General features: G+C 36.2%; 1 protein-coding gene across 4 annotated transcripts in view; it reads left to right on the top strand.

Moving 5' to 3' along the window:
• Fbxl20 (F-box and leucine rich repeat protein 20) overlaps positions 1–24,698 on the top strand; it is a 111,072-nt gene that overhangs the window by 64,601 nt on the left and 21,773 nt on the right. For 3 of the 4 annotated variants that reach the window (XM_046420600.2, XM_046420601.2, XM_058571579.1), the window contains exons 3-8: positions 8,385–8,439; positions 12,132–12,206; positions 14,101–14,195; positions 15,757–15,825; positions 22,306–22,401; positions 24,118–24,244. In XM_046420600.2, the coding sequence (XP_046276556.1) occupies positions 8,385–8,439; positions 12,132–12,206; positions 14,101–14,195; positions 15,757–15,825; positions 22,306–22,401; positions 24,118–24,244 (517 nt within the window). The remainder of the gene's footprint in view (positions 1–8,384; positions 8,440–12,131; positions 12,207–14,100; positions 14,196–15,756; positions 15,826–22,305; positions 22,402–24,117; positions 24,245–24,698) is intronic. The other variant, XM_058571578.1, reaches the window with a different exon arrangement.

Below are 24,698 nucleotides of genomic sequence, written 5' to 3'. Positions count from 1 at the left end.
AACTCACAGATGATTTTTTTCAATGGATGATTTGTAGTTATTAGTTTATTAAGAATGAATTCTTACACATTTCTTCGTAGCCATTATTTAAGTTATTGCTGGTTACCTCTGGTGAATGGAATTAAAGAGTAAAGTCTTTCCTTGTTCCAACTCTAGATATTATAATTGTTTATCAGAAAAAAAAAACACTGCTAAAGGCAAGATAAGCAGTTGGAAAGTTGCAATTTTCTTTTGTGAAGGTCAATGGTAGTGCTGCTAAATCTAGAAAGAAAATGGACCCAAGTAAGAGACTTTTTTTTTCCAGTGCCAGGGATCAACCTTAGGAACTCTGACATGCTAGGCAAGTGAGCTACCACTGAGCTCTCTCTCTGCCCCATAATGGAGAGATTTTTAAGTGTTGAGATTAGCGATGTATTTCTTGAATGATTTAATGGGATTAAGTTTTTAGACATTTATTTTTTTAGTTGTAGGTAGTCATAATACCTTTATTTTTATGTGGTGCTGAGGATCGAACCCATTGCCTCATGCATGCTAGACAAGTGTTCTACCTCTGAGCCACACCCCCAGCCCTTGATGTGTGATACTGGGAAGGTGTCAAGGATGATGCTCATGCTCTTTGCTTTCTAGTGAGTAGATGGTGGGAGCACTCACTAAAATAGAGAAAATAGGAGGAAAAGATTTAATGTAAGGTCAGTAATTATATTTAATTATAATTCTCTTTAAAAAATTGTTTTTGTAACTGCAAGTTATAAAACCTCCAACTCAAATTGGCTTAAACAGTAAGGGAGATTATAAAAGGAAATACAGACATTAAACCAAGTAATCAGGTTGGTTGGCTTAGGGAATCTCAGTGTTATCATTTTTCTTCTTTTGTTCTGTAAAGAATAGCATCACTTTGGTCCTAAAGCTGCTTTTCCTTATGGGCACAGGATAGATGCCAGCAAATAATGCAGTGGTGTAGTGTAGTAGTAGAACGCTTGCCTAGCATGTATGAGGCACTGAGTTCGATTCTCAACACCATATAAAAATAAAAAATAAAATAAAGGTATTGCATCCATCTACAGCAGAAAATATTTTTTAAATAATGGGTTACATGTTTTTTTTTTTTATTTCAAGGGAGAGATGGACTAGCATTGATACCCATATAAAGTTTCTTCTCAGATCTTAGCCAAATAGGTCTAGATTAAATTCAATCACAGCAAGTGGCTTAAGCTAGTGAACTGGGATGGACCTAATATGGGTGAGTCAATCCACATTACTCACCACACATAGAATGTAGCATACCTAAAGGAATCATGAATGTTCTTCAGATAGTTTTCCATAAACTATGGGTGATTTGTTGTTGTTGTTTTACCACGGATTGAACCCAGGGCACTTAACCCACTGAGCCACATTCCCAGTTGTTTGTTTGTTTCTTTTAGTTGTAGTTGGACACAATACCTTTATTTTATTTATTTACTTTTATTGGGTGCTGAGGATAGAACCCAGGGCCTTGTACATTCAGAGCAAGCGCTCTACTGCTGGGCCACAACCCCAGATAGACCCCCAGTTGTTTTTTTATTTTTTATTTTGAGACAGGGTCTAACTGAGTTGCTGAGGGTCTCAAAGAAGAGTGTGCTATAGTTTGCATTGTTTATTGATAAAAAATTAAGTTGTTTCTAGCTTTTTGGTTTATTTTTGTATTTGTTTTGCTGTATTGAGGATTGAACCAGGGGGTGCTTTACAGTGAACTGTATCCCCAGCCTTTTTTTTTTCTTTTTCTTCGGAGACTGGGGCTTGCTAAATTGCCCAGTCTGGCCTTGAACATGCCACTTGAACCCAGGAGTACTTAATCACTGAGTCACAGCTCCAGCCCCTTTTATTTTTTATTTTGACACAGTATCTCTCAGAGTTGCCTTGGTAAATTCATGAGCCTAGCTTTGAATTTGTGATCCTCCTGCCTCAGTTGCTGGGATTATAGGCATGTGCCTCCATGTTCAGCACAATTCTTTTTTTAAAAAATATTTATTTTTTACTTATAGGTGGACCCAATATCTTTATTTTTATTTTTATGTGGTGCTAAGGATTGAACCCAGTACCTCAGGCATACTAGGCTAGTGGACCTCTGAGCCACAACCTCAGCCCTCTGCCCAATACTTATATTCAGATTTCTAAAGATAATTGTCTCTAGAATCAAGTACAAAGAAAAAATAGAAGTCAAGGAGTTACTAAATAATAACCAATATATAAACAGACTACTTGAGTAGTGATAGAAGGAATTCAAGTACTGAAGCTTATCACATCCATCTTCCTAAGACAGGCGAATTAGGACTAGAAGGACTAAGCTTTTATTACTTGTATAGAGGAGCACAGTGATTATGTTTGTCCTCTTTAAAAAAAAAATTCTGTAATGTCCAAGTCAAGGTGAAAAGCTAACTCTGGAATCGTCACATTTAGAACCCCATTCTTTTTGTGTGTGTGTGTGTGGTACTCGGGATTGGACCCAGGGGCACTCTACCACTGAACTATATCCTAAATAGTGGGTGACAACCCCATTTATGTATTTATGTATGTATACATGAATTTATTTATTTATTTTTAAAACAAGCTGGCCTTGAACGTGCAATCCTTCTGTCTCAAATCCTCCTGTCTCAGCTGCCCAAGTAGCTGATATTACAGGCATGAGCCACCTTGCCTAGTTCATTTAGTATGTTCTAGTAACACAATTGTGATTGTTGAGATGTTGTGCTCCATGGGGTATTATGGTGTGGATATGAAATGTCCCCCAAAAAACTCTTAATGCAGGAATATTCAGAGGTGAAATTATTAGATTAAGAGAACTGTAACCTAGCTGGGCACAGTGGCACACTCCTGTAATCTCAGAGACTTGGGAGACTGAAACAGGAGAATCGAAAGTTCAAAGCCAGCCTCAGCAACTTAGCAAGACACTGAGTAACTCAGTGAGATTCTGTCTCTAAATAAAATAATGAACAAGGGCTGGAGATATGACTCAGCAGTTAAGTGCTCCTGGGTTAAATCTTTGGTAGAGAGGGTGGGGGACATAAAAGCTGACTAAAATGTGAAGTCTCCTAAGTCTGCACACACTTGACCACCAGCTTGATATTTCATGTGTGTTGTTTTTGCTGTCTTTTGCGGAGAACCTTTCTATTGAAAGATTATTAGAGACTACTAAGATGAATACTTGTAAAGCTTCTCACCTCTCACCCCCATGTAATATTACTCAGGGTAAACATAAGAATATTTAGGTTATTAAACTCCATACAAAGATACTGAATAGTGGGTGACAGGATAAAGAAGCATTTCAGCAATGAAACAATATTTGTTGTATTAGGTAGATTTGTTATAAGGTAAACAGTATATTATTTTATTGAGGTACACAGATTGAGACAGTATTTTTATTTGGAAGTGGAGTGGGTAGTATTTTAATATTATCAGAATTTTAAAATATGGTTAATTTGCTTTATTAAGAGTCATCAGAATGAAACCAAGTGTGCTTTGAGGGAACAAGAAAGGTACCCAGCTTTTCCTTTTTTGGGTTTACCTGCCATTTAGAAACTGAAAAGGGTAAAAAGGAAATAAGCCAGGTAAGATATAGGAATAATGAAGTGAAAAAAGAGTGGAAAACAGAAATGGTTTAAAAAGCAAAATATAATAAAAGCAAAAATAATTAATACAAAGCAGGTAAAGAAAAAGAAATATTACAACAGCTGTAAGGAAAAGTTAAAGGTCTTACTAGATCCAATTATTTTCTTGGTATCTGTACTCACATATAACATATCCAAAACAAAAACTTTTGATTAATCCATAACATAGTTTCAGTGTTCCACATTTTAATTAATGGCACCTTTAACTCCCCAGGTCCTGGTACCAGAAATGTGTTCTCGAACCATCTCATCCAGTCCATCATCAAGTTCTACCCTGTTTTCTGTATCTCCCTGGTAGCAGACGTAGTCTAAGCCTCCATTACCTAGACAGTAGTGGTGTTCTCTCTCTCTCTCTCTTTTTTAATATTTATTTATTTTTTAAAGTTTTTGGTGGACACAACATCTTTATTTTATTTTTATGTGGTACTGAGGATCGAACCCAGCACCCCGCGAATGCCAAGCGAGCACGCTACCACTAGAGCCACATCCCCAGCCCAGTAGTGGTGTTCTCTTAACTGATAGGCTTGGTGCCACTTTTGTGCCCTGACAGTCTGATCTCCCCATAGCAGCTATACTGATGTTTGTTTATGTCTTTTGTGGTACCAGGGATCAAACCCAAGGCCTCATGCATACTAAGCAAGTACTCCACCACTGAGTTACATTGCTATCCATTTTTTAAATTTTGAAATGATCTTGCTTAGTTGCCCTAGCTAGCCTCAAACTTGCAATCCTCCTGCTTCAGCCTTCTGAGTAGCTGAGATTCCAAATAGGTGCCACTAGACCCATTGTATAATGATCTTTTCCTAATATAAATTAGATAATATCCCTCACTGACCTAACCCACCTTTGGCTTCCCTTAGACTTGGAATATAATCTAAACAGTTCACTAAGGCCATAAAGCCTTCTTAGTCTGGCCCTATCTAACTCTAAACTTTGCTCACTATCCTTATCTATAAATGGGAATGATAATAGTACCTATCTTGTAGGAACATTGTAAGGAGTTGTTGCACATATAAAAATGACTTAAAATAATACCTGATATATAATAACTCATTAATGGGCTATGGTTCTACTACTATACTACATCTTCACTGCTTCTTTTAATCTTTCATCACACACTCACTGTTTCTTTACGTGAATGTTCTTTTTCTTAGACCTTGACAATTCTGGTTCCTTCTATTATTGAGGTCTAAAATCAAATATGTATTCCTAGAAAAGGCTTTCCCTGACCACTCGTCATTTTTACTTTGCTATCTTTATTGTAGTCATTAACTTCCTAAAATTTTTTCACAGTTTTTTACTTACTTTGTGTCTACCAACAGCTCCTAGACCACAAGCTGCTTAACTGCAGGGACCTAAAACAATGCCCATTGAAATATATTCTGAATGAATACATGAAACTCATAGCCCTCCTTTTTTCCCCCCTCTCTTTATACATTCGGTCCTCCTTAGAGAAGGCACACTCTTTACATATTACTGAAGACTGCCTATGGATACCTTTTTAAATTTTTTCATTTTATTATTTCACCATACTTTTTCTCTGAACTTGTTCAGTGACTTTTCTGCTCCTTGTTGGTATCTTGCTGAGATCACAGGAATAAATCAGTTTAAAAAAGAAGGTAAATAAAGCATAAGGGAAGTTTTTTGTAACCAATTCAGTTACTATTCCTAGGGGTTTTTTTTTAATCATGCAGATATTTCAATCAAAAACACCTTCTGATCCAAAACTAAAAAATATTTAAAATAGTGTGATCCTACTGGCATAAGACATGACATATTGGCCAGTAGAATAGAATAGAGAGCTCAGAAGTAAATCCTCATATATGTGGTCAGATGATTTTTTTTTTAGTTGTCTATGGTCACAATACTTTTATTTATTTTTATGTGGTGCTCAATATCAAATCCAGTGCCTCACATGTGCTTGCCAAGCGCTCCCTGCACTGAGCTACAACCACAGCCCCATCAGATGATTTTTGACAAATGTGCCAAAACCATTTAGTGAGGAACACAAATGATGTTGGGAAAACTTTGTATCCCCGTAACAAAAGAATAAGTTGGGTTGGAGATGTAGCTTTGTGGTAGACTGTGTGTTTTAGCATGTTCAAGGCTCTGGGTTTGATCCCCAGAACCACCAAAAGTGTGCGAGGAGATTATGTTGAACTACCTTACTCCATATACAATACCAACTCAATGGATCACAGACCTAAACATAAGAGCTAAAGTTATAAAAGAAAGCTGGGCATACCTGTAATCTGGGGACTTGAAGCTGAGACAGGAGGATCACAGGTTCAAGGCCATCCTGAACAACTTGGCAAGACCCTTCAACAATGTAGTGAGACTTTGTCTCAAAATAAATAAATGGACTAGGAATTTAGCTCAGTGGCAAAGTATTCCTGTGTTCAATCCCAGTACCCCCCAAAAAAAAATTCTTAGAAGAAAACAGAGGGGGAAAAGATTCCTGATAATTGGACTTGGCAATGATTTCTCAGATCTGACACCAAAACTCATAAAACAATAGAAAAAAGTAGATAAACTGGATTGAATCATAATTATAAAAATTTTGAACATTAAAGAATAGAATTATTAAATTATATATATTATTAATTATAAAAATTTTGTATATTAAAGAATAGAATTCAGCATTGAAAATATTTGCAAGTCATATTTATGATAAGGGATCACTGTCTAGAATCCATAAAGAACTTTATAATACAACAACAAAGCCTGATTTAAAAATGGGTAAATGACTCACCAGACATGGTGTATCCCTATAACCCCAGTGACTTGGGAGGCTAACTAGGGATGTAGCTGGTAAAGAACCCCTGGGTTCAGTTCCTAATACAGAAAAATAAAGGGAGATGGGTAGTTCTCCAAAGCAGATATATAAATGGCCAAGAATAACATGAAAATGGTCTCAAAATTACTAATCATTAGAAAAGTACAAATAAAAAAACATAGTGAGATACCATTTCCCAGTTCAAACCCATTTGTAATACTATTTTTAAAAAATAGTTTTGACAAATATGTGGGAAAATTAAGATCATTTATATACTACTGATAGGAATTTAAAATGGTGCAACTTCTGTGTAAAATAGCCTAATGGTTCCTCAAAAAAACTAAGCAGAAATGATAAATGATACAGAAGTTCTACTTCTGGATATATACCCCAAAGTATTAAAAGCTGGGACTAAACAGGTATCTGTACACTCATGTTTTTTAATTTAATTTTATTTTTTTGTAGTTGTAGATGGACAAAACAGCTTTGTTTTTTTTATTTTTATGTGGTGCTAAGGATTGAACCCAGTGCCTCACACATGCTAGGCAAGTGCTCTGCTACTGAGCTACAGCCCCAGCCCCCTTTTATACTTGTGTTAATGGAACCATAATTCACAGTAGCCAAAAGGTGAAAGCAAACCTAGTGTCTGGCAATAGATACACAAAATGTGGAATATGATAGAATAGTATTCAACTCTAAAATGGAAGTAAATTCTTAAACCTGCTACAATATGTATGAATCTCAAAGACATAATGCTAAGTAAAATAAGCAAGACACAAATGATAAATGTTAAGTACCAAGAACAGTCATCTTCACAGAGACAGAAGGTAGAATGCTGGTTGTCAAGGACTGGGAAAGGGAGGTATTGGGAAGTTACTGATATTTTGGTATAGATTTCAGTTTGGGAAAGTGGAAAAACCTTTGGAGATGGTTAGTAGGGATATTGGTCTTAACCATGTGAACAGGAACTTCATGCCACTGAGCTACAGTTTCATATGTGTGCTCACAGTTTTTTGTTGTTGCTCTTTTTTGGTACTAGGTTTGAACAAGGGCACTTAATGACTGAGCCACATTTCTGGCCCTTTTTATTTTTTGAGACAGGGTCTCACCAAGTTGTTTAGAGCTACCTAAGTTGCTGAGGATGGCTTTGAACTTGTGATCCTCCTGCCTCAGCCTCCCAAGTCACTGGGATTATAGGCATGTGCCACCACACTCAGCACACAATTTTTTTTAAAGACTGAACATATTTACAAAATGTAGATGACTTTCTCTGTAATGTAATTATTAACTCAGCATATCACAAGTTCCACAATATAACTGATAACCTCTGATCACTAAACAACAAAATTTCATTTTTTAAAGCTATCCTAGGGAGCTTTTACACTTCAGGTAACTATGACAGAAACTAGCCTCTTTTCTCCAGACTAATGCTTCCTGACCTCCATTTTGTAACACTTCAGATGTCTATATCAGTTAGAAATCATTTCCCTTGATATAATTGAACTTGTATAGCATTTATGTACATTGTTAAGTAAAAGATTATCTTTTTTGTTGTTGTTGTTCTGGGGAGTGAACTCAGGGGTGCTTTATCACTAAGCCTCAGTCCTTTTTATTTATTTACTTATTTTTTTGAGACAGAGTCTCACTAAATACCTGAGGCTCCAAATTTGTAATCCTCCTACTTAGCCTCCCAAAACAATGGGATTACAGGCATGTGCTACCACACCCTGCTAAAAGATTACTTTCTTCTACTATGTTTTATTTGGACAGTATTATCTTTTTTGTTAATTGCTCAAATTTTTTCTTTTTTTTTTTTGATTGCTCAAATCTTTTTTTTTTTTTTGCTTGGAAGAACTGCGTGTGTGTGTGTGTGTGTGTGTTATATGTGTGTGTAGTTATTAAAAGGCTAAAATCAAGAGAAACTATCATACAGTGAAGTTTGTCTCCCTCTCTTTTCTTTTTAGGATATTTTCTTTTCTGGATGTTGTTACCTTGTGTCGCTGTGCTCAGGTCTCCAGGGTAAGAATGGTGGACATGGTTACAGAGGGACCACTTTCTGACACTAAGGATGGCAGTCTCTGTAGTAGGCTGACCATTTATTTTAGGTGTTACTTGTATGTTGTTATGTTTGAAAGGGTGTTATTTCATTTATGGTTTACCTTCCCCATATAATTCAATAATAGAATTCTATATATACCACCTCTAACTGTTCTATAAATCTTATTTACATAACATAAACAGAATAGTTAAGTGAAAAGGCATTGAACATGCAAATTAAAAAGCTATGCTTGCTGGGTGCATTGGCGCATGCCTCTAATCCCAGTGGCTTGGGAGGCTGAGGCAGGAGGATTGCAAGTTCAAAGCCAGCCTTAACAAAAGTGAGGCACTAAGCAACTCGGTGAGACCCTGTCTCTAAATAAAATACAAATTAGGGCTGGGGATGTGGCTCAGTGGTTAAGTGCCCCTAAATTCAATCCCTGGGACAAAAAAAAAAAAGGCTATGCTTAACTTAATGAAATTTTCTTTATTGTTTTTCCTGTTCATTTGATACAAACACATATACATATAAAAGACTCTTAAACATCTAATTCTCATGCTATTTTATCCCCATGTTCTTTCCTTGAAAGATAAAATTTAAAAACAAAATGGTTGTAGAACAAATCACTTTTCCTAAAGTCAGTTTCTACATTATACTTGACTCTCGATTTTTGTCACTTAATATTGCTGTGACAAAATGGCCGTATACCCTAATATTATTGGCTACCACTGATATAAAGGGTATAATCTCTGATGTAGAAAAATTGCTTTATGAACTGCTTCTAACCACTTTTGTAATACAGTTATCTGATCAGTAATAAAATGAACATGTATTTGCAGTTGTCATCTTTTTATAAATTAGGCACCAGCTTTCTGTTTGTTCATTCATTTAACAAATATTTACTGAGAGCCCACTGTTTGCCAGGTACTGATATGTAATATGGCTGTACCATAAAGTATTATGTTTATCTGTGTAGGTGGGCCCAGATGTCCCTTCATACTACTAGCACCACACATAAATCTTAATATAGAGAATTTCCCCTTATTCTAACTTTAATTTCTGCATCCTGAAAGCCATACTTAATGTCTGTCAGCCATTTTGGAAATTAACAATGGTGTTTCAGTGATTTCTCTTTTGACATTTTTATCTCCATTAGTTGTGTGGTCCCTTTAGACATGGCCACTTACAAGTGAATGGATTTTCCTTTCTGATTCCATTGTGAAGGTGACAAAACACCCAGAAACAAAATTCCCAGATCAGTGTCTAAACCTGTTTAGTTACACAGCCTCACCCTAGGAGTGTTGACTTAAATGAGTTTTCAGTTATTGTTTTCATTTGCAGGTTCCTCTTCCTTCTTAATATGTGTTAACTTTAAGGGAAGGAAGTCACAATGTCACTTTTCATTAAATCTGGAAAATTTTATATTAGTAGTTGTTTTATTGTTCTCTTTCTTTCCCACCCCTACTGTGTTTTGAACCCAGGGGTGTTTTTACCACTGAGCTACATTCCCATCCCCCCCCCTTTTTTTTTAACAGGGTCATGCTAAGTCTGGCCTCAAACTTGTGATTCTCTTGCTTTAGCCTCCCAAGTCATTAGAATTAACAGGGATGTGCTACCATACTTGGCATATTCTTTTTGTGTGTGTGTGCTTTGGATTGAATCCAGGAGCACTTTGCCACTGAACAACATCCTCAGCCATTTTTCCTTTTGAGACAGGGTCTCACCAAACTGCTGAGGGTCTCACTAAATTATTGTGTCTGGCTGGGCGTGGTGGCGCATGCCTGTAATACCAGCGGCTTATGAGGCAGGAGGATCATGAGTTCAAAGCCAGCCTCAGCAAAAAGCAAGGCACTAATTCGCAGCCTCCCAAGTCCCAGGAATTATACGTATGGACCACACTGCACCAGGTTTATATTCCATTGTTCTCTATGCTTGAAGTTTTTTTTGTTTTCTTTTTTTCCCAGTGCAGACTCTAGAGAGGAATTTGTCATTTATAATTTTAGTCTGAATTCTGCATGTTTTCTGCTTGCTGAAGAACATAATAGAAGGAAATAAGAAATAGCACATCAATCAGAGATTCATTTAGCCCAAGAATTTATTAAACATATAACCTTTAAATGTTTTATTGGTTGCCTCCCCTGGCTAACCACTTAAGCCACTGGAAAAATGAAGCCATTAAAAGAAAAGTAACATTAAACTTCTGAGAAAACTGCAGCTATTTCTATAATAACTCCTTGCTTACCCTCATACCCCTGACATTCTTCTTATTGATTATGTGACAGTTATCCTAAGGCTTATAAGTATATCCAGAAATTCTTTTTTAAAAATTTCAGAGAAATAGCTATAAGTATAATCAATATTAAATCCCTTTTAAATTTTATTAAAGATAAGACTCATAACTTTATGACTCTAATATTAAAACTTTTGTTTATTTTGTTTTGTTTTGTTTTTGTTTTGCAGTGCTGGGGATCAAACCTAAGGCCTTGCACATGCTGGGCAAGTGTTCTACCATTGAGCTACACCACCAGTCCAATACTTTTATTTTTTAAATTTAACAGGGAAAGTTTTTAAAGGAAAATATAGAATGAGCGACAACAAATTAACTCCCACTGGACTCATTTCTCCCTTTCTTACCTCCCTTTTCTTGTTTAAGATGTATGAAAATCTTAAACTTTCCATTGAAGGTGAATGAGGTGGCCTATGCCTGAAATCACAGGGACTAAAGAGCCTAAGGCAGGAATATCACAAGTTCAAGAGCATCTTGGGCAATTTAATAAGGCCTTGTCTGAAAATAAAAAATTGTTGGGGTTGTGGCTCAGTGATAGTATACCCCTGGGTTTAGTCTCCAGTACTGCAAAAATTAAAGAATAAATAATTTAAAAAATAAATAAAATTACCACCGAATCAAGTTGGGGATAGAATGATGATTAATTGAAAAACCTACAAACCTGAGTAAATTGGTAATGAGGAAAACATGAAATACAGAGAAATTATACAAAAAATATATAATTTTCAAGTCCCAAATCACCATGTCACAATTTCATATCTAACCAAGTGATACTATAGATAATAGATATGTGTTAAACAGAGCAGCATTTGGTGTACTGTCCCATTCCGTTGGTTTCACATCTTGTTTCCAATTTAGGGATGGAGCTAAGACTTGTTCTTCATCACCTAAAATTCTGTCTCATTTTGAGATTAGAAATTGGAATCTTGGGCTAGGGATATAGCTCAGTTGGTATGGTGCTTGCCTTGCATGCACAAGACCCTGGGTTCAATTCCCAGCAAAACACACACACACACACACACACACCCCTGGGTTCAATTCCCAGCAAAACACACACACACACACAAATAAATAAATAAATGTGAAATTGGAATCTTGCAGTTTCAAAATACCTTCTGGCTGTGATATTTATCACAACCTGCTGTTTCCCCAATTTCCCTAATTTAAGATATTTTGTAGCTGTTAGTTTCTATACCTACTCATTTTATGAGATAATCTCATTTGAGAGTAAAGCATGGATCCAGGATTAAGGCACACCTGTTGGGAGTAGTGATAGAAGCTAAGGAAATTTTTTGATCTATTTCAGTCATTAGTTGGTTGAATTGTAAATTTGAATATTGTTTTCTTTTCATTTTAAATTTTGCTTATTTCTTTTCTTCAAAATAGGCCTGGAATGTTCTGGCTTTGGATGGCAGTAACTGGCAACGAATTGACCTGTTTGATTTCCAGAGAGATATTGAGGTATAATTTTGTGGTGTGTGGCCCCAATTCTCTTGCAAGTAATTACAACATGGGACAAGTTAGCCTCAGCCATATAAATCTTGTTTTCCCTCAAGAGAGGAACTATTGTTTTCAGTACATCTAAACTTCATGGTAGCCTCCAAAGTTCCCAAGAGTTTATTGAATTTTTGAAAATAAGTGGATTATTTCACTGAAGTAATACTAAATTACCTAGAAAAATATTAGTCCTGAAAAGGACTGAAAAATTTTTGGTTTTGCAGTAGAAATGTGAACTTGTATTTTGTGTTTGCTTGTTTTAAAGAAGTCATTTTTGTATTTGTTTATTGAAGAACAAGTACAATTATAACTTATTGGGGGGGTAATATTTGCATTTTTTTTTTTCATTTTACTTTTGTGGTACTTGGAATAAAACCCAGGGATGCTCTATTGCTAAGCTATTATATTTTATTTTTTATTTTGCAGTCTGGCCTCAAATTTGTGATCCTCCTTCCCCAGCCTCCTAAGTAGTTGGGATTATAAGTCTAAGCCACCACACACCCAGCTACATATATTTTTTTTGGAGGGGGGTATGGGGATTGAACCCTGGGGTAATTCACCACTGAGCTATGTGGGGACATAGCCCTTTTTATTGTTTATTTTGAGACAGGGTCTCACTAAGTTGCTTAAGTCCTTGTAAGCTGCTAAGGCTGGCTTTTATTTTATTTTTTATTTTTTTTCTTTTGGTACTGGGGATGGAACCCAGGGGCACTTAACCACTGAGCCACATCCCCAGCCCTTTTTTATATTTTATTTAGAGACAGTCTTGTCGAGGTGCTTAGGGCCTCACTAAGTGCTAAGGCTGGCTTTGAACCTGTGATCCTCCTGCATCAGCCACCTAAGCTTCTAGATTACAGGCATGTACCACTTTGCCTGGCTATATTATACTTCAGATGTGCATTTTGGCCCTTGGTGAATCAAAGGTAATAGTTTTTGTGGAGAATGTAAAATGAATTAAACCAGTGTCATTCATTAAATTGTTTTTGTTAGAAACAGTTTGTCTCCTTGCTCATCCCCTACCCACCTATTTCACCTTTTAGTATAACCTTTTATCTTTAAAATAGAAAACATTATGACTTGAGTTTGAATTACTTTAGCTGAATTTAAAGCAGTCCTTAGTTCTCTCTTCAGAAGAGTGAACATAAGAGATAACTCATAGTGTTAAGAAGATTGAGAATCTCTTCCCTTCTCTTTCTCCACTTGCCTCTCCTTCTCTCTCTCTCTCTCTCTCTCTCTGCCTGTCCCCCCCCCCCCTTTCTCCTTTAAATTTCCAGCAGAAACAAATTCTCTTAAGGGCCCACTTGAAGAATTTTTAAAAACCTTATATGAACCTTCCATTATCTTCACAAGATGTTTTTAAAATAATAACTACAAACATTATATTGAATTGTTTTCCACAATTCTTTGATCTTCATGGATGTTAAGATATTTAAAGCAGCACAGTTCACAAAATCATTTACCAACCTTTTAAGTGTTCTTTGAGTCTTGCTATATGCAGAGTGCTATAGTAAATATTTTGGAAAGTATACAAAGATAAATGTAGTTGTTGTCCTTTAGTGGCTATGATTTAACCCAAGGGGGCAGTATACATGCATATAGTGCCATAAAGACTCAATATAGAATATTTTACAAATTGAACAAATAAATAAGAATATAAAGTAAAGTTCAGGCATGTTTTAAGTAGATGGGCTAATCAGGAAAGCATTCCCAAAGGAAGTTGAAATTTTCCTACTTAATTAGGTCTTTGAAACAAGTAGAAACCTTTTCTCTCTGTCCATAAATTGTCAAAAATGAAGATGTATTCTTTTCAAAAGCAATCAGATTGGTCATCTTTTTGTTTACCTGTTTCTTTTTATAGGGTCGAGTAGTGGAGAATATTTCAAAACGATGTGGGGGCTTTTTACGAAAGTTAAGTCTTCGTGGGTGTCTTGGAGTAGGAGACAATGCATTAAGGTAAAAACATAACTGTTAAAAAAAAAAGTAACTGCTATTAATCTCTTTGATTCAAGTAAAGATCAGCACCATCTCACTTTGAAAAAGCTGAGGAATTTTTTAAATCCCTAAACGTTGAAAATACATCACGTATATATTATTTATAGCACAGAAATGTCAGGTACAATGGGTATGGAGGCACACACACACCTATAATCTCCGTGACTTGGGAGGCTGAGGAAGCAGAATTACAAGTTCAAAGCCAGCCTCAGCAACTTAGTGATACCGTAACTAATTTAGACCCTTTCTCAAAATAAAAAGTACAAAATGGCTGGGGATGTGGCTCAATGGTTAATTGTCCCTGGGTTCAATCCCTGGTAACAAAACCAAAACAAACAAAAATAACAGGAAATAGGAAATATTATTTTAAAATGGTAGATTTCTCATCACAAATGATCCTTTTGGAAACTTGAGAAAATGTATTTTGTTATTTGAATTTTTATTTACTCAAAGATAGGATAAAATTATCTTTGGTGACTTGTGTTTAAGAATTGATGGTTCAGCCAGGGGTAGTGAGACATGCCTATCATCCCAGAGACTTGGGAGGCTGAGGCAGAAGGATCCTAAGTTTGAAGCCAGACCCAGCAACATAGCAAGAACCTCAGCAATTTGGTGAGAACCTGTCTCAAAATAAAAAGAACTGGAAATTTAGCTACGTGGTAAAGTGCCCCAGGGTTCAATCCCCAAGTACAAAAAAAGAATTTATGGTTTGGAAAAAAAAACTTATTTACTTATACTTATCAACTACTTTGTATTATACTCAACTGTTCCTATTCACAATACTCTGACAGTAGATGTATAGCTTTTTTCCCTCCACCCTACAACCAATCCTTTGTTTTTCTAGACAACAACTGGATATTGTAATTTAGTTAAATACTAAACCTAACTATCCAGAATTAGCTCAGATCCTACAAGCCAAGGACTTAGTGCAAAGGGCTGCTTCTATTTCAGATACAAGTTGCAAGCCCCATGTTGCTGTGTACTTCTGATCAATGGGCTATAAATCAGGAATTACCATGACCCCCCTCCATGTTTGGTAATTTGCTAGAATGATCCATACAACTCAGATAGGTGCTTTAGTTATTATTACCATTGTAAAGAATACAGATGAACAGCCAGTTGAAGAGGTTCATGGGACAAGATTTAGAAGGTTCCCAAGCACAGGAACTTCTGTCCCTGTAGTTAAGACATAAACCAGCACGTGATTTACCAACCCAGAAATTCTCTAATCCCCATTATTTAGGGGTTTTCATGAGGCTGTGTTATTGTAGTTATAGTTGGAAGACCAAATATTATATATATAAAAGATGTTCCTGTCACTCATTACTCAGAAAATTATAAGGGTTTTAGGAGTTCTATGCCCGGAAGAAGGGATGAAGACCAAATATTAATTTCTCATATCATAGTATAACAGGTACCAGCAACCAATATTACCAATAACAATATCTTATTTTTTTTTTATATTTCGCATTTTGCCCATTTCATTTGAAACTTGTCACTTTTTTTTTTTCTTCCCATAAAGGACCTTTGCTCAGAACTGTAGGAACATTGAAGTGTTAAATCTAAATGGGTGTACAAAGACTACAGACGCGTAAGTATTCTGTGTTTTAGAATGTTATGTCGTAGTCCATGTCTGGGCTATATTAGTCTAACCCATGGTGTCCCACCATTTCATTCATGGAACACCTAAAAAACTTTAAGTTGAGGGCTGGGGATGTGACTCAAGCGGTAGTGCGCTCGCCTGGCATGCGTGCGGCCCAGGTTCGATCCTCAGCACCACATACAAAAACCAAAGATGTTGTGTCCGCCTAAAACTAAAATATAAATGTTAAAATTCTCTCTCTCTCTCTCTCTCTCTCTCTCTCTCTCTCTCTCTCTCTCTCTCAATAAATAAATAAAAACTTAAGTTGAGAATATAATAACCTTGAAATAAACAAATGTATTTTTATAATATTTATTTTTTTAGGTGTAGATGGGCACAACACAATGCCTTTATTTTTATGTGGTGCTGAGAATCGAACCTGGGTCCCGCCCATGCTAGGAGAGCACTCTACCGTTGAGCCACAGTCCCAGCCCAACAAATGTATTTTTTTAGAGTTCTATTCTTTTGAAAAAAGTAATAAGTGAATTAGTTATAATATTCATTAGTATTAATATTGTTAATGATAATAAATTATATAATAAGCTCTAGATAATTATTTCCAATTTAATGCACCTATGTCAGTTTCACTGAAAATTTTGCATAACTGAAAACTTGGGACTTAATGGGTAAATGAACACACAACAAATGTATTTAGCAACTTTCTTGGTTGTAAAATTCTGTCTTTGATATTTAAAGTAAGACTTAAAAATTTATAGGTGGGCTGGGAAGTTAGCTCAGTATGTGGGGGGGCCCTAATTTGGTACTAAGCACCACAAAAGAAAAAATCATAATCAGTGTTTATGCAGAAGGATAATAATTAAAGACCACAGTGAGCAGATAATTCTATGAAAAGATTAAACTCTTCAACATAGGACTGAACAGTTTAATTAGTACTGATAGCAGTTTTTAATGTAGAAAATAGAGGGAGGATAGAACTCAGTGATAGCACTTCTTGCCTAATATGCATGAAGCCCTGGGTTCCATCCCTAGCAAAAGAGAGAATTCTTCTAGTAAATATTATATCTGTAGATTAATTTGGAAGCCTTTAATAGGAGAAACAGGGGGTTAGGGTGGAGTTCAGGGCCAGAGTGCTTGCCTAGCATGCATGAAGCACTGGGTTTGATCCTCAACACCACATAAAAATAAACAAATAAAATAAATGTATGCTGTCCATCTACAACTATAAAAATTTTTAAAAAATAGGATAAATAGGAGAAACAGTTTACTAACTCCTTACCCCCACTATTCCTTTGTATGATAAGTTATAACCATAATATATAATATATATGTACAAGGCTATTCATTTTTACTGTTTGTAATAATGAATACTGCTATTTTTTTTTTTTTTAAGAACTGGGATGTTTAACCACTGAGCTACAACCCCATTACTGCTAATTTTTATAACAGCAAAAGACAGGAAATTGCCGGGCGCAGTGACTCACACCTGTAATCCCAGCAGCTCGGGAGACTGAGGCAGGAGGATTGAGAGTTCAAAGCCAGCCTCAGCAAAAGCAAGACTCTGAGCAACTCAGCGAGACCCTGTCTCTAAATAAAATACAAAATAGGGCTGAGAATGCGGCTCAGTAGTTGAGTGCCCCTTAAAAGTTCAGTCCCTGATACCCCTTCTTCCCCCAAAAAAGGAAACCATCCTGTGTCTTATCAGAAGAGGATTAGTTAAATAAAAGTGATGAAGAAAATCTCTAGTTCTCTGGTGTGAGTTCCAAGACCTACTGTTAAATGAAAGTGAACAGCAGAGGACTTTGTATAAAATGATACCTTTTAAAAGGGCAAGAGGACTTGGTACAAAATATATCAATATTCATATTTTCAAAAAAGAAAAATAGAAATTTCAACCAAAAACTAATAAAATGGAGCAAGGTGCAGTGATGTGTGCTTGTCATCCCAGCTGCTGGGGAGGCCAAGGCATGAATATCACAAGTTAAAGGCTAGATTCAACAGTTTAGTGACACCCTAAGCAACTTAGTGGTATCCCGTCTCAAAATAAAAAAGACAAGGGCTGGGGATATAGCTCAGTTGGTAGAATGCTTACTTCACATGCATAGGGCCCCTGGGTTTAATCTCCAGAACCAGGAAAATAAATATATACATACATACATACATACATACATACATACATACATACTATACACCTATAATCCCAGTGACTTGGGAGGCTGAGATAGGAGGGTGGTGAGTTCAAAGTCAGCCTCAACAACCACCAGGCACTGAGCAACTCAATGAGACCCTGTCTCTAAATAAAATACAAAATAGGGTTGGGGATGTGGCTCAGTGGTTGAGTGCCCCTGAATTCAATCATGGTAAAAACAATTCCAAAAGCAATTCCCTCAACCCAATCAAAAGCATCTATGAAAAACCCACCAGTACCAAATAAATAAATAAAATTATAATGGCTGAGGATGTGGCTCAATGTAACGTTCCCCTAGGTTCAATTCCCAGTACCACCCCTCCAAAAAAAAGACAAACTCTAAAGCAGAAATGAAGTTGAAGATTAAATACTTTACCCAAAAAATTATGATAGGATATCATGAATAATAATCAGGCAATACTGATAAAATGAACAAAATTCCTGGAAGGCTTAATTTGCCAAAACTGGCTCAAGAAAAAAATGCATATTCTGAATAGGCCTATAATATATACATTCAGTGAGTAATTTAAAACTGTCCTAACAAACAAGCACGCAGACCTAAATGATTCTACTAGTGAATTTCATCAACTCTTGTGTGTGTGAGATACTAGAGTTTGAACCTGGGGGTACTCTATCACTGAGCAACATCTTCACATCTCAGGCCCTTTTTATTTTTTATTTTGAGGTAGAGTCCCTTTAAGTTGGTCAGGCTGGGTTAGAAATTGCCATCCTTCTACCTTAGCCTCCTGAGTTGCTGAGATTACAGTGTCCAGCTTTCCCCTCTTTTTTAAATTAGTATATTGAGGATTGGCTTTTCTTTAAACAGCTGATGGGCCAGGTACATTGGTGCACGGCTGTATTCCAACTACTTGGGAGACTGAAGTCAGGAGGATCGCAAGTTCAAGGCTAGCCTCAGCAACTTAACAAGGCCCTAAGAAACTTAGCAAAACCCTGTCTCAGCACTCAGGAGGCTGAGGCAGGAGGATCACAAGTTTGAATACAGCTTCAGCAATTTAGTGAGACTAAGCAATTAAGTGAGAATCGGTCTCAAAATAAAAAAATTAGAAAGGGCTTTTAAGTTGTTGATGGACCTTGATTTTATTTATTTATTTATTTATTTATGTGTGGTGCTGAGGGTCAAACCCAGTGCCTCACACACACTGAGCAAGCACTCTGCCACTGAGCCACAACCCCAGCCCCCACAAAAAAAAGGATTTTAGATTGTAACTAAGTGGAATTTATCCCAGAAATAGGACCAAATAAGTAAATATTTTAGTCTTCCTGACCCGTATAGTATGTTATAACTATGTCAGATACAGTTATAAAATCAGCCATAGACAGATAGTACATAAATAAGCACAGCTATGTGTTCAAAAAAAAAAAAAAAAAAAAACGTTTTCTGGGTTTTTTTTCTTTATCTTTTTTTTTTTGTCTTTTCTTTTTTGGAACTGAGGATTTAACCCAGGGTTTTGTGAATGGGAGGCAAATACTTTGCCACTGAGCTACATTCCAGCCCTATTGACTTTTTTTCAACCTCTTAAAAGTGTAAGAACCATTCGTGGTTTGTGAGTCATATAAAAATAGGCTTCAGGAATGATTTGGCCATAGTTGAGCTATAGTTTTATCACCTCTGGAGTAAAAGAGACAAAACAACATGATCATCTTTGTGTTTGATGGCCTCCAAATAATCCACACTTCCTGATGTTTAAACCATTGTCTAATCATTTCCCCTTGAGAGTTAACTCACCATAGTGACTCATTTCTAACAATAGAATACTGCAAGAGAGATTGGATGGTACTTTTCAGATTAGGATACAAAAAGATTACTATCCTACTCTGCTTTCTCTTGGGGTTCTGGCTTTCAGGGAAGCAAGCTGCCCTGTTATGGTACCTCTGTGGAGAGGCCTACGTGAATAGAAACTGATGTTTCCAGGTAATAGTTAGCAAGAACCTGAAATCTACCAAAAAATCAAGAATAAGCCTTGATTGGATCTCCTGAGATCTGCTAAAAAAAAAAAAAAACACCTAAATGAGCTTAGCAAGGGATCTAAACCCCGTTAACCTTTGAGATGATCACATCCAATGTCTACACCTTGATTGTGGTCTTGTCAGAAACCCTAAATCAAATGAACCCTGCTTAGCTACCTTTAGTTCTGACCACAAAAACTGAAATAATACACTGTCATCTTAAGTTGAGTTGTTGTAGGGTAGTTGACTACACAAAATAGATAACTAATTTATTATTAGGTATAGAAAGTATATTACAATATCTAACGTCCATTCATGGTAAAAACAATTCCAAAGAAATTCCCTCAACCCCATCAAAAGCATTTATGAAAAACCCTCTTCTGGGGCTTGGGATATAGCTCAGTTGGTACAGAGTGTTTGCCTCACATGCACAAGGCTCTGGGGTAAATCCCTCGCACCCCCCCCCCCACACACACACACACACACAAACCACTTCTAAAAATGACTGAATTCTTTCTTACTAAGGTCAAGAACAATTACTACACTTTTTTTTGGTGCTGGGGATTGAACTACATACATCCCCAGCCCAACCACGCTTTCTATTTCACATTGTATTAGAGGATCTAGCCAATACAGTAAGTTTTTTTAATGCATATTGGTAGGAAAGAATAGAATGAACCTTTATTTGTATATAACATAATTTATAATATTGTATATAAAAAAAACATGAGGAGGTCTGGGGCTATAGCTCAGTGGCAAAGCACTTGCCTAGCATGCATGAGGCACTAGATTCAATTCTCAGCACCACATAACAGCTAACAACAAAAAAAATAAAGGCATTCTGTCCATCTACAACTACAAAAAAAATTTTTTTTAAATCATGAGGAAACTACCAAAAGATGCTTTAATTCATAAATAAGATAACAAGCTCATTAGATATAAGACAATATACCCCAAAAAAAGTCTCTATACATTAGCATCAAGCAATCCAAACATGAAATTAAGAATTCCTGGGCTGGGGTTGTGGCTCAGTGGTAGAGCTCGCCTAGCATATGTGAGGCCCTGGGTTCGATCCTCAGCACCACATAAAAACAAATAAACAAAATAAAGGTATTGTGTACAACTAAAAAAATAAATAAATATTTAAAAAAAGAATTCCATTGCCAGGTGTGGTGGTATATGCCTGTAATCCCAGTGACTTAGGGGACTGAAGCAGTAGGATCACAAGTTTGATACCAGCAATTGAGACCCTGTCTCAAAATGAAAAATAAAAAAGGATGGGAATGTAGGTCAGTGGTAGAGCGCCCCTGGCTTGGATCCTAGTGCCAAATAAAGAGAAAGGAAGAATAAAAAAGTACTAAAATATTTACAGATAAAATAATATATCCAGGATTTACTTTAAAATACTGGAGGGAAAAAAAAAAGGAGGGGAAATTGGAGCTGGGGCTGTAACACAGTGGTAGAGTGCCTGCCTCGTCCCTGTGAGGCACTGGGTTCGATCCTCAGCACCACATAAAAATGGATAAAGATAGTGTGTGCATCTAAAAAAAAATTTTTTTTTAAAGGAGGGAGAATAATAAAATAAAAATGATTAAAAATAATTTTTAATGTTAAAAAGGCCTGGGGATGTAGCTTAGTGTTAGAGGGCTGCCAAGCGGGCATGAGGCGCCGGATTTAATCTAGCACTGCTAAACATCATCATAATTCACAAAAGGTAATAAGTAGCAGTATTACATAACTTCTTTCAGCCCAATATAATTCATCTATGTATACCTTGCAAAATCCACTTCTTTCCTTACTGCCATGTAAAAGGTTATCTCAAGTAGATAGTTTAAGATGTTTAAGTAAATGTTTTAAGTCTGTTAAAAAGCAGAAGCAAAGATTTGGTCCTCATATTTTACCATATATAGCAAAAACTTATTAGCATTCCTAGTGTTCCTGGATCTGAAGAGTACACATAGATCACTTACAGTTCACATAAGTAATTTGCTGTTAATAGCTATTAATAGCTATTAATAATAGCTGTTAATAGCTATTAATATTTCCAAATGTAAATGAAGCACCATCTTCCTCTGATACAAATTCTCGTATATAGTATTGCCATTCTTTGTGAATGGTATCTGCCTCTTCCGTGGAAAGCTCCCAAAATTTATGGCTGCTTTTTGGAAGGTATGCAAATTTTACAGTTCTGATATAATTTATATATCATATATACACATGCATGTGTATACACACACATATTTACTGAGAAACATGTATGATATAGTAAGATGTGTTCGTATTTATTCATTATTTTCTCCTCTCTCCATTTTCAGTACATGTACTAGCCTTAGCAAGTTCTGTTCCAAACTCAGGCATCTTGACTTGGCTTCCTGTACATCAATAACAAACATGTCTCTCAAAGCTCTGAGGTAAATTTCTTATACATAAGCATGTCCATTAATAATAATTTCTTAAAAATAACTGAAATGAATTTTGAATTGAAGGTAACTATGTTTTATTCATATATACTATAGTTCTAAATAGGCCTTTTATTTTACCACTTTTCCCAAATTATAATTACAGGAGCTATTCAAGTGAAATGACTAGGGGTAACTAGGATTTCTAAACAGAGGAGCACAGTATAGTTTATACATGAATTATTAGATTTTTATAAAGAATTACTTTCAAAAAAAGAAAAGAAAATGGCCTGTTATTTTAGCTTAATGTTTAAAATATGGTTCTAGAGATAGGATTATTTTCCAGGTACTTTGTTTGAACACAGTCCTTCTGAGCTTTTCCTCATTATCTCATAGCATTGTTATTAGGATTCAACAAGATTATATTAAGCAGAACTATAAAAAGTTGTGCTGATGATAGTCAACAGTTTCTATGTTATAAAAATAACTTCAAGGCAGGCATGGTGGTGTACACCTATAGTCACAGCTACTTAGGAGGCTGAGGCAGGATCATAGCAAGTTCAAAGTCAGAGTGGGCAACTTTGTAAGACCCTGTCTTCAAAATAAGATGAGCTAGTCCCAGGTGCTATAGCACATACCTATAATCCCAGCTACTTAGGAAGCTAAGGCAGGAGGATTGCAAGATGGAGGACAGGCTTAGCAACTTAGTGAGACTCTGTCTCAAAATAGAAAAATTAAGAGGACTAGGGGTATAGCTCACAGGTAGAGTGTCCCTGAGTTAAATTTCTAGTGTAGTAAGTTGATGATAGGAGTGAGTACCTCAGTTTTGGAAGAACATAGAAAGAGCTGTGGCTTATCTTGGACCAAGAGGTTTAGCTTCCTAAAGTGACTTGTATGGAGTCAAATTATTAATGTTGAAAATGAACTCAAACCTGGATCTCCTGTCTTTATTTTCTGCATCTTTTTGGTAGGCAGGAGTATTTAAAAGATAATGGGCACGACTTGGTGGTAGAACACTTATGTAGCTTGTGTGAAGCCCTGGGTTCAATCCCTAGCATGGGGGCGGTGGGGGAGTGAGGGGTCCGGAAGGAGACAAACTTCTGTAAAAGTTAGGTGGTGTTCAGTGTTTCTGAAGAATAATTTCAATTTTTTCATGCTCCAAATATGAAACTAAACTGATACAAGTGGAAGAATCACAGAAATTCAAAACAGTATACCCTAACTTTAGTCTGCAGAAACAATATTGTAGAAATGTCCCAAATAAGGAAATATACAGAGCCTTTGTAATTATTTTTAACTAAAAGTTTAAAAGTTCTCATTAATAATTGATGGAGAATCTGGGTTTGAATCTGAACTTTTAATTACTCTATAAATTTGAGGGCTGGGGATGTGGCTCAAGCGGTAGCGTGCTCGCCTGGCATGCGTGCGGCCTGGGTTCGATCCTCAGCACCACATACAAACAAAGATGTTGTGTCCGCAAAAAGCTTATAAATAAATAAATTAATTAAAATTCTCTCTCTCTTTAAAAAAAAAATAAATAAATTTGAACAAGTTAATTTCCATATCCTATCTATAGTTGAAAAACTATACTGTGCTTTGTAGTTGTTTAAGCTGGATTTGAGATGGCCCTGCTGGTGGTAAAGTCCCACATGAACATTGCAAAAGTGAGACCAGTATCTTTGAAATTGGATGTAGTGATATGCTTGTCTCATTTTGTTTTATCCTAAGTGAGGGGTGTCCACTGTTGGAGCAGTTGAACATTTCCTGGTGTGATCAAGTAACCAAGGATGGCATTCAAGCACTAGTAAGAGGCTGTGGGGGTCTCAAGGCCTTATTCTTAAAAGGCTGCACACAGGTAATACTCCATGTAATGCTTATGAAAATCAGAGGAACCATGAGCTTTTTGTAGTCATCACCAAGATGTTTGTCTGGAGGGAAATGTGAGTTGTGTGTATTTTTTTTTGTATATATATATATATATATATATATATATACATATATATATTTTTAGTTGTCGATGGACCTTTATTTTATTTACTTATTTTTATGTGGTGCTAAGAATTGATCCCAGTGCCTCACACATGCCAGGCAAGCGCTCTAACACTGAGCCACAACCCCAGCCCCAGTTGTGTGTATTTTTGACCCAAAGATATTTGCTTATCAAGCATAAAGTGTTTTCCTTAGAATCAACGAATGAGAGGATTTAACATCTGACCAAAGATAAATTTCGAGAAGGACAGAGTGGGGTGGCAAAGTAACACTGAAGGAATGTATGCCATAGGCAAGAAGGGTTTCATGCAGCTTAACCT

Source organism: Marmota monax, unplaced genomic scaffold, assembly GCF_021218885.2.
Source record: "Marmota monax isolate L192 unplaced genomic scaffold, Marmota_monax_Labrador192_F-V1.1 WCK01_AAM20220418_F8-fsc00064, whole genome shotgun sequence".
Classification (NCBI taxonomy): domain Eukaryota; kingdom Metazoa; phylum Chordata; class Mammalia; order Rodentia; family Sciuridae; genus Marmota; species Marmota monax.
The sequence above is the reverse complement of the archived record's forward strand: the minus strand, read 5'-3'. Positions and strand labels throughout refer to the sequence as shown.